Source organism: Apaloderma vittatum, unplaced genomic scaffold, assembly GCF_000703405.1.
Source record: "Apaloderma vittatum isolate BGI_N311 unplaced genomic scaffold, ASM70340v1 scaffold16899, whole genome shotgun sequence".
NCBI classification, from domain to species: domain Eukaryota; kingdom Metazoa; phylum Chordata; class Aves; order Trogoniformes; family Trogonidae; genus Apaloderma; species Apaloderma vittatum.
The window spans coordinates 19,940-34,972 of record NW_009735980.1 but is presented as its reverse complement, the minus strand read 5'-3'; the positions used below and the strand labels follow the sequence as shown (position 1 = coordinate 34,972).

At 38.5% G+C, this 15,033-nt stretch overlaps 1 protein-coding gene across 1 annotated transcript in view; it reads left to right on the top strand.

Annotated features, from left to right (window-relative positions):
• Positions 1-346: 346 nt before the first annotated feature.
• MTMR12 (myotubularin related protein 12) overlaps positions 347-15,033 on the top strand; it is a gene marked incomplete at its 5' end in the record, with an annotated part of 25,695 nt that continues 11,008 nt past the window's right edge. Inside the window, 9 exons of the mRNA XM_009876810.1 lie at positions 347-401; positions 1,570-1,706; positions 3,508-3,580; positions 4,813-4,943; positions 5,587-5,680; positions 8,146-8,269; positions 9,415-9,482; positions 12,060-12,183; positions 14,360-14,484. Of these exons, the coding sequence (XP_009875112.1) occupies positions 347-401; positions 1,570-1,706; positions 3,508-3,580; positions 4,813-4,943; positions 5,587-5,680; positions 8,146-8,269; positions 9,415-9,482; positions 12,060-12,183; positions 14,360-14,484 (931 nt within the window). The remainder of the gene's footprint in view (positions 402-1,569; positions 1,707-3,507; positions 3,581-4,812; positions 4,944-5,586; positions 5,681-8,145; positions 8,270-9,414; positions 9,483-12,059; positions 12,184-14,359; positions 14,485-15,033) is intronic.

Genomic DNA, 15,033 nt, shown 5'->3' with positions numbered 1-15,033 from the left:
TAAGTTTGTGCTTATCTGTTTACACGTGCTGAGGAAAAACTATTGCTAGTGCTTCTGTCTGTCACTTATGCAAATACTGCATTTCCTTTCTTTGTGTTCACGGCTGCAAGTAACTGACACTGTGGCTGTCAAACTAGTGACTTAATAATGTAGCTAGTACACTACTGATCTTTAGTGGAGGGAGCACATTGCAAACTTATTCTCCATAATTTACGAAGTTTTTTTCCTTAATTTTAATTTAGTGTTTTCCTAGAATATGGCGATTTTAAGAGAGGCTGTTAGTTATTTACAGCATGTGTTGAAGGTGCGATCTTTGCAAAATAATAATTACTTTTTCTCTCTTTAGGAAGTACATATAAAGGAACCCATAGAAAAGGAAGTAAATCCTCGCTTATTACCAGGTAACTGTTGTATACTGTATTAGAATTAAATACGAAAATCAGGCAAAAATATTTAAATACTCCTATGTCTACAGTAAACACTCATGTGACATTGGTGTGCCAAGTAGTAAAACAGAGGGTTTGGTCTAATAACCAAAATGTTTTAAGTAGGTTGTTAAAAAACTCTATAAAAATTTCAATTTTTGTAGAATTTTTCAGCCTGCAGTATCTTCAGGTAAGCTGCCTGTGGAGGATGGTCTGTACTTCATTTTGCTCTGCTTCTTGAAAGGTAAAGTTGAATGGGGTTCTTTATTTGGAAACTAAAGACAAGGACAAGTGGAAACTTACTAGGAGTTACTTAGGCCTTTTGATATCTCATTCACTGTTATGATTTTTTTTATTACTAGTTTATAATTCTTTCTTTTTAAAAAGTGTTTTCCAAGATCAGGAAAGGTGATATTACTAGCATAAAATACAAGTGAAAGCTTAGAATAAGCTAGTATTGTTTTGTTGGGTTTTCTGCACTTTGTAGGAAAGACTGAGAGTCTGACTGATTATACCTGTTAAAACCTGTTTTTATTTTCTTGAACTTGAGGCTCAGTTCCTGCTGGTTTTAAGACTAGAACTTCATTGAACATTATTTATGTAAACTTGTGTTTAGAAACTTTAAAATAACCCTGGGAGCTGTAAAATAAGCAACATCTACAATCAAAGCTATGAAAAATTAACTATGATGAGCAAATAATCAACTCAGATGTTTCAGTGTTCTTGGAGTTTAGCAGTAAGGAAGATTTGAACAGCTTTTAACTTGTTTAACTGTATAAACTACTCTTTGGTAGCCTTGGAGGTTTTTTTTTTTTGAATACACAGTCATATGGTTGCCCTTTACAGCTCCACATATTGTTCTTCTCCTGCTTGGAGCAGGCCACGATACAGGTACAGAACTCCTAAATGTGTGCAGTTGAACAGTGTTCAGTCCATCTTGAGTGATGTTGATAACCTGGAAAGCTCTCAGTGTACTGATTCCTGGAGCTGGCTCTTAGTCTTTTTTGTGCAGCAGTGATGAAATACCTTCAGTCGTGCAGTTATGAGAAGCTGTCAGGAAGTTAATGCTAAGTTTAAGGTAACAGCTGAAATAATTCAATTGTAAATGTCTGTTATGTTGCAAGTCAGTGTTTCTCTTGTACAGGTGAACTGCTGCTTTGTGAGGCAAGCACGGTGTACAAGTATATACAAGAAGATGGTTCAAATCGTGGCACCTATGGAAAACTTGTATGCACAAACTTCAAGATTGCTTTCCTTGATGATTCTGCTTCAGATGATAACGTAGGAGGACAAGTCTTCTAATTATGACCAAACAGACTCTGAAGATGCATAGTGTTGCTGACTAAATCATATCTTTCCCTTATATAATTATACAGAATTAATATAAATTTTTAATGATGCAAACTAATTTTAATCAGTCTTTACTTGCTTGGCCTATGCATATTGTTCCTCAAACTCTAATAACTAAGTAAAAATGTTGCAAGTCTTTGTGTGCTGCCTGCATTAGACATAGTTTATAATTCTTGATATCTTGTGAGTTGGTAATTTTCTGAAGCATAAGTTAAGAAAACCAAATGATTTTGAAAATCAATAATTTATTTAAACTGTATTTCTGACTGCTTGTCTAGGAGCAGTTGTAGAAGTCGCGCATAATTTGTATGTGGTATAATATCTGTCTGACCTGACTTTGGGCTACGTCTGCAGAACCCTTTCAGGGCTGCAGAAGCCTGAGTAAGCTAATAGATGGTGTAAGTGCTTTAGATAATTGTGTGGCTCAGTAGAGCTCTGAATTACTCCATTCAAAGTCAGGTGTTGACTGCAAAGATTTTAAACTTTGTTAGTATTGAGCTCGCAAATGTTAGAAAAAGCTAAAAAGTCCCCAAATCCTATAAATTAGATGAATCTTGTTTCCTTTGTTTCAGATGCTCAAATTGATCTGTGAAAGGGGAATGGTAGTACCACACTGATTTTGATGTGCTTAAGGATCTGAAACAGTTTGGTCCATTTAGGTGATAAAGGTGAAGGAGAGCCGAGTATGTGGCTTTGGAGTGTAGGGCCATTTTCAAAGTGAAGAATAATGAGAAGAATACCATTTGACACACGTTGATTGTAGTTGGAAGTTTCTTGAGGCAATATTTCAGGGAGTTGAAATTGTTAAGCTAAGGCTTCTGCAGCCCAATATGAATTTCTGGACCTTCTAGAATTAACTAGGACAAAGCTGCAGAGCCCTTTCCACAGATCACATGAGATTTATGTTAAAATCAGTAGGACTGTGGTCGTTTTTGTTTCATCACTAGCTTTAAATCTTACACTTGTAGCATGCTAAATCAAAATATATTATCTTAACAAAAGTTCAGTATTGGCCATCTGATTCAGAATACTGGAGACCTGGAAATAACTTGAGTGACATTAACTCTATTCACAGTTGTCTTCATGTAAAATGTAATTTGCTAATGTAGTGTACATCAGCTTTCTGGTAATAATATTTAATGGAATGATGTTTAATTGTGACATCACTCAAATGTCTTTGAACTCATGGAATGATAAAAGTGAAGAGAGCACCAAATCACTTCAAATTTGACAAAACGGTAGATAAGAGAATTGGGTTGTATGTGTCTTCATTTTACACAGTGATAAATCTGACTGTTATATTGGAATATTCTTGGGATATGTGCTCTTTTAAGAGACTTTCTGTTTCCTGCCAGGTTCTCATAGCAAGGAAACTTGTCATAAAAGGGCTTGGATTACGTGAAGTTACTGTATTTCCTGTTTACTGCAGTGTTTCTGGTTTGAAGTGACTCTGAATAGAAATGTATGCTTTGAAGCTGTTTGAAAAATAAAAGCTCTATCTACATTGCAAGCATGGCTGAGGCTTAAATAAAACTGAATCTGCAGTTGATAAACTATGCCTGTGTAACTTGCATTTGTGTGTATTTTAATAACTGTTCTTCAGTGTTCTGCCTAGCACAGCTAATAAGTAATGCTGATATTAACATAGGTATTGAATATGTCCTTTACTTATAAGGTGCTCCTGCTTAGTAGTATGATATTTCTAAGATTTTTTTTTTTTTTCATGTTTTAGGAGCCACAGTTTAAGAATAAGATTGTAGGAGAAAATGACATAACCCTACAATGTGTAGATCAAATCTATGGAGGTAGGTCAGCTTTCTCCTCATGGTTTAACATGCCTCTCTCTTTTTAGTGTGCTGGTGCTCTTTGTCTGTACATATACATCCGTTTTAGAAAACTGATGGAATCTGCACTTTGGAAACTAGGATTGAGTAGTCTAGAAAAAAGAGCTGCAGTTACATTTAATGATAAAATGACAGATAAGAGCTCTATCAGACCGCACTTGCCTCTCAAGCTAGTCAAAGCTACGTTTTGATTAATAGTCTTGCTGGAACAGACAAAACAATTCTTTCAGAATTTCATGATCCAAAGCAAAGCAGGTTGCACTGTGAAAAGTCTGATTAAGATAGGTGCACAAAGATCTTCCAGTGTATCAACTATTTCTATACATATGGAGGTATTCACTTCATTTGAGCGGTAGCAGTGCAGGTACAGGTACCAAATTTCTAAACAGTACCTTTTGTTTGTCTAAGAAAACTTTGTTTTGTGAGTTTCATGATATCATCAAAATATTGAAGGAGAAAGAAAATGAGGTTTTGCTTTGCAAGTTAAATCAATGAGGTTTTTTCTGGCAGAGCTTACAGGTATGTCTTTATTGCTAGAAGAGGTAAGCGAGAATGGTGCTGCTGATTTGTATTAGTTGGGAAGGTTTTATTGAGAAGTCTGGCCTTGGACCTGGTGTTTGTGAACGGTGGTGTGGGTTTGTGAGGGAGTGGACAAGGAGTAGACTAGCTGAAACTGGTGTGAGTTCATATAGTACCATATACAATGACCTGGCTGACAGCACTTGAAGTTGTGAAATGATGTATCCTCTAACAGAAGTGAATAAAAAGGATCTCTTGAGGGCTTTATGTTGTTTAAAACAAACTAACAACTCTTTTAGGAACCTAGAATTATTTTACTTGTTTGCAGGCTTTCCCTCAGGCAAAACTATCAAGGTATATTCTTTATGTGTCTCAGAACTTTGAATTTACTATACAGCCAGAACATGAACAGAAATAATCACTGAGCAGCTGGGTTTGCTGCAAGTTTGGTTTCTGCCTTGCAGGAAATAGTTTGGGTTGGTTTGGGGAAAAAAAAAGAAGTTGAGTATGTAAGCACAAGAGCTTGCCAGTCTGTGTTGTAGGATGTTTGCTTTGACTTGCTAAAACTTGGGCTTGAGTTAGTTTCTTAAGAATTGCAAAAAATCAAGCAGTGATAACTTTATTCAACTGACAGCAACGGTGTTTTTTGATACTTAGACTTTGTAATCTTGCAGTTTATGATGAGAAAAAGAAACTTCTAACTGGACAATTGAGAAAATACCCGGAGAGGCTTATTATCTACTGTAAAGACCTTAGAGTATTTAATTTCTGCCTGAGATACACAAAAGAAGAGGAAGTGAAAAGGGTGAGTATAGCAACTTAATTTGTTTTTCTTTTTTAAGCTTAATGTTGGGCGTTTAGTTGTGAGGATGAGGGAAGGATGAAAGTCACCCTGAGACATCCCTTAAACTTGAAATTGAAAGCCAAAGCAGGATACTTCAATTTCTAGCTTACCTTACTTGTTAAACATTGTTATGTGTGGGAGTTGCTCTTTCAAGAAAACTGGAGCTTTAGAGTACTACATGAAATTAGCTTCAGTTCAGGAAAACTTTTGAAGCTTCTCTGTTTGTGCTGTATAATTCTTTTACATTTTTCTGACCTTTTTTTTGTCCTTTTTAATATGAAAGCAGTTAGTTTCCTGGTATCTTGAGTTCTTTTGACAGGTTAATCTGAACTCCAAACTAGGAATCTACTACTTTTATTTAAATAATAAGAGTTATTCTGTAAATTGAATATGTGTAGTTCTTCTCATTGTACTAAGTAAGTATAGTGTCTTGCAGAAAACAAAGATCACATTCTAAATGCCAGTTTTCAGTTGTTGGGATGGAACTCACTGAACAGTTTTATCTGAAACCTGGAGGGATGGTTGTGCAAAAAAAAAAAAAAAAGGCTGATTACACTGACAGTCTTAGTCTATGTTTGAGTGTTAATTTTTGATCCTTTCCTAGATCGTCAGTGGTATAGTTCATCATAGCCAGACTCCTAAGCTGCTTAAACGCTTGTTTTTGTTCTCTTATGCATCAGCTGCCCCAAACAATGCAGGTAAATGTTTTTGTATTTTTAATTTCTACTTGTTGCATACTTAAGCAGTCTGGGGTGCTTAGCAGCTGTGTTTGTGCTCAGCTCATGACTCTGCCCTGCTGACAGACAGCCTCAGATTAAATTTTTTCTTATACATTGTTAGACTTGTTGCTAAAAAACCCACAACCCTCTGAGTTGTCTGCTGTTGGTTTCTGGGTCCTTCAGTGTAGTTGTGCAGAAATTTTTCAAGCAAGAAATAGCATCACTGGATGGAAAACTTAGTGACAAATACATGCAAACGCTTTTCACGTGCTTCTGATTAGAGTGCTGTTGTCTTGAACATACTTTGCATATTTATCAATGTGTTTTTTTGTACTATTGCAGTGAACCAAACTTCCTGCTTTTAATCCTTAAGTTACTACATTTTCAATGTCATCTGATCGAAAGTATTTGCCCTTTTGCTCTTATTTGATCGACTTCTTGCAGACAACTGCAAGAAGCTATATAAACTCGGTTTACGTAGCAAAATCCCACTAGACGTTTGACTTCCTCTTATAGCTAACTTATTCCATAATCTTTCCACTTGATCAAACTTGACTGAATAATATATTGGGCTGTAAAATTCAAGATAAAAAGTTGTCAGTGCATGTCATAGCATTTTATGGTTTAGACTTCAACTGAAATAATAGTGCTGTTTTGAACCTGATTCCTATGCCTGTTCCTTTCACAGAATTTTGATGTACCCGGTGTATTAATTGAACACTTATCGGTATGTCAAGGAATTACAGAATTGTTGAGATTAGAAGAAACCTCTGGAGAGCATAGAGGCATGTTCCTGTCCATCTGCCCCTGTTCAGAGAAGGGTTAACTACAGCAAGCCTTTCAGGGTTTTGTCCATTTGGCTTTTGAATATCTCCAAGCACAGCCTGTGCGTGTGGCCTTTTGTCATGTCACTGGATACCACTGAGTCTGGATCAATCTTCTTTACTTCCCTTCACTGCTTCTGTCCCATCAGGTGTTAATACACACTGGAAGGATCATAGAATCATAGAATGGCCTGGGCTGGAAGGGACCTTTAGAGATCATTTAATCCAGTCTCCCTGTCATGGGCAGGAACACCACCTCTCGACTAGATCAGGCAACGCATGGGCACCAAATGGGCATCGAACCCATGACCTTGGTGTTATCAGCACTATGCTCAACTGACTGAGCTAACCGGCCCCTCATCTTGCCAGCACTGGACACAGCACTCCAGGCATGGCCTTACAAGTGCTGAGCTTAGAAGAACAGTCATTCAGCCTGTAGGAAATGGTTTTCCCAGTGCAGCCCAAGAACACATTGGCACCTTTGCTGCAAGGCCATGTTGCTGGCTCAGGTAGTTTCTTCAGGCTTCATCTGTAACTGGTGTTCAGTTTGAGTTACAGACATCAGGAAGACTCTATGATTTTTCCAGGCAGAGAGTAAGCGGAAGTGGGAGGAGCGTAGTCTCTATAGTGGCATTGAAGTGTTGTGCCAGAATTCTTTCGTATTTTAAAAACTGTCTTCAATATTAAATCGTGAAGTTTCCATCTTTATGAAGTTGTGACAGGACAAACCAAATAGACTTTGGAAATTTGGTTTTATGCCTCTTACAATCTGATACTCTTAAATCTTGTCCCGTGGAGTTCATTATTTATGTTGTTTCATGCTGTAAATTTTTCATCTATCTTAACTTCTTACAGTAGAAAGCTTCAACTTGCCATTGTATCTTCCATGGAAATTCTACTTCTGTTTGGTATTTCAGTGTTAGCTCATGTTGCAGGATTCTTAATTATGATGAATGCCTAGAACAGTTGGCCTTGCTCCATAAATTATATGGTTATTATACAAGATCTGAGGTTAAATCACCATGCTGTCATAACTATTGCTGAGGTGGCTCAATAAAAATACAGGAAAAGTTCCTAGTTGAAATGATTGAGACTGAATTGCTGTAATCAATTTTCTGCTGCAGTGAATTTTTTTTTGCTTTTATCAAGTGCCTGAAATATTCTATTCAGTGCAAAACTCCTATCCATGATAAAAGAGTGAATTTCAAATGAAACGCAGTTATCTGAATTGCAGGAAGGCTTTTGGGATGATTGTTAATTCTGCATTTAAGCCTCTGTTATTAGATGCCTGTCAGCTGCACTGGTATACAATGGTATTTGCTGCACAGCATCCTAGGTTTTAGGCTGGTTGTGAGTTCAGCCTTAACTGTATGGAAGTTCCATAAGAACTGATCAGTTTCTACAGGAGAAAACGATTCCTGAAGTTATTAGTTAAAGCAATGTTTCACAGAAGATGTCATTGAGGATCAGACAGAAGCACTGCAATGTACAAAGGCACTTTATGTTTGACTTGAGACTTTCTGTACACGGCTCGTTTAGTGAAAACTAAACCCTTGATTTAGGAATGCTTTCATGTCAAAATTCCTGATAGTCGGCATAGTTATTATTGATATCTGACAGATGGAAGAAACCAAACTGTGATGTTTGATACTCTGGAGGACTGGCGTGATGAGTTGGAGCGGACCAAAGGGAATGTGAAATACAAAGCAGTGACTACCAATGAAGGCTACAGAGTCTCTGAAAAGTAAGCTTGCCCTGGTTAATAATGAACTTTGGATGTATGCCTCATTAAGATTTGCAGAAATCAATGCTACTTTTGATACTAATCATTATAGAGTTGTTCAGGGTTTTTTTCCATTTTGATTTGTGGGATACTTTAATATGGGACTTCAGGAGGTCATCTTAACTCCTACTCAAGCAGAGTTAACTTTACCATTAGATTTTGCTACTCGGGACCTCAGTGAGTCAAGCTTTGAATATCTCTAGGGGTGGAGAATACCACCTTAAAATGGAATAGAAAATACGTAGATCTGGTACATACACTTTTGTCATACTTAGTGGTTAGGATGGCATTTTCTTAGTCCTGTACCTTTCCTCTGGTAAAATTTCAAGTTGGATGCAGTTGGGATGTTCTATTTTTTTAGCTGGGTGACTTTGTGGGGAAGGAGTAACTGCTTTAAAGTGTACCTACAAAATACGCTGATGGGAGTTAAGTTGTGTGGCTTTTAGTGGAACGTTAGAGATGTATACTTCTACCAGTTTAGTTCAGTAGTATCTATTGGTGAACGCTCTAGGAGGTATACAAGGCTTTGTGTACTATTATTTAATAGTAAAATTCTGGAAGGTTTCACAGACCTTGGGAACAAACACTGATTTTCAAAGAAGTCTTAACTTTCTTCTGGAACTCTCTTGAGAGACAGTTAAGTACTTGTCTTTGTTGCTTCTGTGGGCCTTGAACATAAATAGTGTTGGCTGATACTGGAAATTCGTGGTATATTAAATGACATTCTTGAATAGAGATATGAACTGCTTGCAAGGCATGGAAACAGAACGAGTTTTCTAATACTACAAGGGTATCTTTGAAAACAACAGAAGAACAAGAGAACCAAGGTGGTCTTAACAGTTAGATATGGGGCTTAATTACAGCCTTGGATCGATAGGAAATGTTGCAGTGAAAAATAATCAAGAGCGCTAGGTTAGAAGAAAATACCTTATCCAGCTGAAAGTAAAGGGGAGGTGTTGAGGACAATATAATTATCTAGTAGGAAAGATGATTGTAGCAGTAAGGGTGAATCTATAATTAGCACATGGGCTGGAACACTCACTGTTATTAGAAGGAGCTTATTCTTTGTTCACTTAAGTGCAAGAAACTCTCTTTTGTTATCTTAGGCTGCCTTTGTATTTTGTTGTTCCCATATGTGTTTCTGAAGAGAGTATCTTGAAGTATGAAGTTTCCTGTAAGTATATATCCATGGATAAGGGTAAGAAATCTTGTTGAGAAGATGAAATTTCAGCTAGCTTTTCAGGTGTTGTTGCATATTATTTTCAGAACTTTTTGAACAGCTCACATGTAGTCTTCTCTAGAGAGGAACAGGTATTGGAAGGAGAAATGCTCAAAGTGTTGAAAGTGTTCAAAGTGTTCTGTATTCCACTAAACAGTGTAAAGCAAAGTATATAGGTATGCTTCAGAGCCCCCATTTACTTACATCAGATGTCTAATGTTCTATAGTCTATACCACTAGTCTGTCTATTCATTAGCCTGTCTTTCGTGAAGCTCAGTACTGAGTGACATCTAGCTGGAGCAGGCTGTAAACCTTGAAATGCTACTTAGATATTGAGGTGAAGACCATACACGTACAGGTGTAGCTGAATACTTCCAGTTACCTAGCTTGGGTCCTGGTAAGTAGTATGGCTGTGATGATGCAACATTTTTACAAAGCCAGGTAGCCTAACTGAAAAACTAGTTTTACAAGTCTGAACAGATTAAATTAAATGTACTGGTTTGTGCCCTGTAGCAAGCTGGCTTTGGCTTCCTACCTCACACTGGAGTTTAATAACCAGTAAGACAGAGTAGATAGAAACAAGGAGCAAAGCAACCTCACTTATGAGGTCTTACCTTAGTTACTGCATGCCCATCAAATTTACCAAGGAAAACCACGTTCACTTCAGTCTCTTAAATTAATTGATTCATGGGGAAGATAGCACCGTACCGTCCTGCCTAATTTCTCCTTTCAGGTAGTGAGATTCAAAATAGTTTAATTCACTTTATCTCAAATTACAGTGACTGTTACACAAAGAGGAAATTATTTATTTTTTTATAATTGCATCTTCCATTCATAGAATGTGTTGGATTGGAAAGGACGTTTCAAGTTCACCTACTCCAAGCCCCCTGTAGTGAGCACGGACATCTTCAACTAGATCAGATTGCTCAGAACCCTGTCCAACCTGACCTCAGATGTTTCCAGAGATGGAGCATCTGCCACTTCTCCGAGCAACCTGTTACAGTGCTTCATCACCCTCATTGGAAGAATTCTTTTCCTTATACTTAGTCTGAATCTATGCTCTTTTAGTTTAAAACCATTACCCCCTGTCCTATCATGACAGACCCTATTAAAGTTTGTCCTCCTCTTTTCTGTAGGCCCCTTTTAAGTATTGAAAGGCTGGACTAAGGTTTCCATGGAGCCTTCTCTGCTTGAGGTTGAACAACCTCAACTCTCTGCCTTTCTCCTCATAAGAGAGGTGTTCTATTCTTCTGATTATTTTGGCTGCTCAGGTCTGTGGCTTTCCTGTGCAGAGGACTCCAGAGCTGTACAGAGTATTCCAGGTGGTATCTCACCAGAGAATAGGGACAGAATCTCCTCCCTCAACCTTGACTCGAGCAGGGTAGATTCAGATTAGATGTTAGAAGAAGATTCTTTACAATGTGGGTGGTGAAGTACTGGAACAGGTTGCCCAGAGAGGTGGTGGAGGCCCCAACCCTGGAGATATTCAAGGTCAGGCTCAATGGGGCTCTGAGCAGTGTGATCTAGTTGAAGATGTCCCTGCTCACTGCAGAGGGCTTGGACTCGATGACTTTTAAAAGCACCTTCCAGCCCAACGTGTTTTATGATTCTATGACCTGCTGGCCACACTTCTTTTGATGCAGTCCAGGGTGCAGTTGGCCTCTTCATATGCAACATTTCATCCACTGGCATCCCTGAATTCTTCTTGGTGAGGCTGCTCTCAATGTCTTCATCGCCCAGCCTCTATTGATACCAAGGATTGCCCCAACCCAGGTGCAGGACCTTGCACTTGGCCGTGTTGAACCTCATGAGGTTCACACAGGCTTATTTCTCGTGCTTGTCCAAGTACCTCTGAATGGCATCCTGTCCGTCTGGCATGTCAGCTGCACCACTCAGCTTGGCATCATCTGCAGACTTGCTGAGGGCGCACTCAATCCCGCTGCCTGTGTCCCTGATGAAGTAGGCAAGTCAAGAAATTATGTGTAAAGGGAAGGAACAAGCTTTGAGGATGATTTGCTGTAAAAAATATCTGTAACTATACAATCTGATTTAGTTGTGGAATGTTTAATATCTTATTTCACAGGCCTAGGTGACCCTTTATGCATAGCTCATGGGGAAAGGCATCACAGTGTATCTGTTGTGAGTTATTTCAAGGCTGAACTGTAAGAAAAATGCTACCATATCTATGTGGAGAAACTGTTAGTTAACATATGTGAATTACATACAAGAGCATAATACATACATAATTTGGCCATAGACATTTTGATCAATTTTTTTACCTATGAGGGCAGTTGAGAAAGTAATGTTCTCTTGCAATCTGACACTGTGCTTCCCTGTGCCTGTATAAAGCTTAACTTGAAAGCGAGTACTGAGGCATGTAGTTTTGGTGCAGATACTGAATTTTTTTCTACTGATGGTTCACTGAATACACCGAAAACTCAGTTAAGCACAGCATAGAGATTTGTTTTGTAATCACTCAGTCATTTAAGCAAATCCGTTGCATGGGACAGTTTACCAATTTTTATCACCTAGTAAATGTCTTTCTACAGATCTGGTGTTGGTCTTGCCATAACGGTGCTGCTCTTCTCAAAATGTCTGCATTTCCCAAAGAACAGGATGACAGCACTTCACAAATGCAAAAAGCCTTCTTGGATGGGTCAGTAATAGCTATTCTGTCCACAACACTTTGCTTGCTATGGATCTTGCTTCTCTTTTTCCATATCTTTAAGCTTGCACGCTGCAGGAAACAAGTTCGAGATTTAAAAGTAGTTTTCTGTAGTGGAATGGGTTTAAGCCCTTGGCCTAACAGCATTAGTGAAATGTGCAGGACTGTAACATCACTGAAGGCTTATTTGCAGAAATACAGATACAAATAGATATATGTATGTGTACCTACACATCAGATGAATTTCTTCACAAACTGTGGTGCCTTCTTAGATAAAGCAGCACCAAGGCCTGTAGGTCTTAAGTACAGTTAACGTAGCGCTGGATGATGTGCTCAATTGTGTTTGCAAGTAAGGGAGATCTAGACTCTACCTCTCCATGTGGATCTGCAAGCTGAATTTTAAACCTTTCTGAACTCTATCTTCTGCAAACTAGGTTCATGTTCTTAAATAACTTTAGATAGATAAAGTGACCTATAATGACTGAAACAATCTAGGAGTTCACTGCTGCTTTCCTATGCAGTGGCAGACAGCACTGTTCTTAGCTGAGGTAGTGAGAAGTCTGAAAAATGCCAAAGTTGACTTAAGGGGAAGAGCACAGCTGCCTGGCTGAGAGTTACAGCAATTACTTTTTTTTTTTTTTTTCCCCTCCTGGCTTTTTTTAACCTTTTGGGTGTCCTGGAGAGACCCTTAGCAGCAAGCTGCTAGATCAGGTTAGTATGCACAGTCTATACTGTTTGGCCACTAGCTCTTTTTCTCGTCATAGTTGGAGAACCTGTTAATCACAAAGAACTAACAGGAAATACCTTGATTAGGCTCTTAAATCTTGTTGTGTTTATTAAATTAATTATACCTTGTGGGAAAGGCTTTTGACCCTTCCTGCAGATTCTTTAATGTTTCTCCCCTGAAATGGTGAAGTTTACATGACTTGTAACTTTTTAATGTAATTTCATAATGTGAAAGTAAGTAAAACTGTCAGTCAGCTGTAAGAAGGCATCAACTGATATTTTGATCCTTGTCTGGAGCCATCTGAACTTGGGGCACCATTGGTGGTTTTCTTTGCTATGGACTACTGGTGGTTAACCACTAATATTTAAAAATATATCTGCAGCTTGTCCCTAAGGGTGTGTTAACATGCCATTGTAATAGTAGTCTGAACTAAAGCATGCTGCAGATGTTTACAATTAACAACTTCCTCTATTGAAAAAGCTGTTCAGAACCAGATCTTCTAGCACAAATTGTTCACCTCAATTTGGAAGAAGTATTGCAATTGACAGGTGACTGCTTTCCCTCAATTCTCTTACCTGATGCATCTTCTGGTGGGTCTAATAACCTGCATTTCTGATGTAGATGCATGTAGTTCTGCTTAAAGCAGCCTTCTGTGCCACAGCATAAAGGAAGCAGAGCAGTCTGTCCCATCTGGGCAAGTGCCTGCAAGGCTTCACCTCCGATGTATGAGCTAGAGCAACTTTTCCCAAATCTTGGCAATAAAAAGCCAGCGTGACAACAGAGGTATTTCCTAAGCTGATGTTCATCATCATGAGATGATAAGGTGTTGGGAGTCCAAACTAAAGCTTCATCTGACCTGATATTTTTTTCCTCTCCTAGGGATAAAAGCTGATATGGAGGAAAATACAAGGCAGTAGGGAAATACAAGGCAGTTAGACTGTCTTGTTTGAGTCAAAATTGTTTCTTTTTCTTTCAGTCGTGTTTCGTAAGAAGACATGGCAGCGAGGTATCTGATTGTAATTTGGTTCATAAAAGTGAAGAAAAATCATTAAGTGTCTGGTGGGAAGTTTGGAAGTTTCTATCCATCTCTTCTTTCTAGATTCACCTATAAATAGCCTGTTAGTAAAAAATGTTGATGTGTCTAGTGAAGCCACTACTGAAGAAGCAGTAGTAAACATCAAGTTATGCTGGTAATATTCATAACTGCACAATTATATTAATGTAACAGCTAAGAGGAGCAAAACTTGTCATAACCTTATAGGCAAGCTTCCAGTCAGTACTTAAAAATGCATGGAGGCCTTTAGCTTTCTAAGGTGTGTATCTTTTGGCATTACAGCTGTTTCCCAAACCATGCCTGTTAACTTTGTTTTCACTGATAATAGTTGGTGCATTATTTACTTGTGAGGCAGAAGGCTTTAATCTCTTGATGATTTGATTTAGAATCTATAAGACAATTAGCAAACCTCCCTATGAACTGCTGAAGACGGATGACTTGTCAAGCAGCCTTCCATCTCTGCAAGATATCCAGACTGCATACACAAGATTTAAACAGCTGTTTTTGATAGGTAAGTGAAACTTCGAAGTAGTCGCTTGTCTGTCTCCAGATTGACTGGGATGTAAAGCATAACAGTGCTATTTTGTGTCTTGTGAATGCAGTCCTTGCCTTGACTGGTGTTGCCAAACCACTTTTGTGGTTTAAGTCCACCCAGTGGGCAACAAAGAACCACACAGCCACTCACTCACTTCTAAACTGTGTGGAGGAGAAAAATGTAACAAAAGGCTTGGGGGTCGAGACTAAAGACGGCGGAGGGCTTACTCACCAATTATGGTCATGAGCAAAAAAAAACCTGAAAAAACAAGAGTAGACTTGAGGAAAAAACACTGGTTTACTTTCAAAAAAAACAAACACCACCAATTTACCAATCAGATTGAAGTAGAATGAGGAAAATACAACCAGATCTTAAAAGTGCCTTCACCCAGACACCTTCTCCCCACCTCCCTTCTTCCCAGGCTCAGCTCTGCTCCCAGTTTCTGCCTTCTCCCATCCCAGCAGCACAGGGGGCAGGGAATGGGTGTTGAGGTCAGTGGGGCACACATTGTCCTTGCCACTCTTT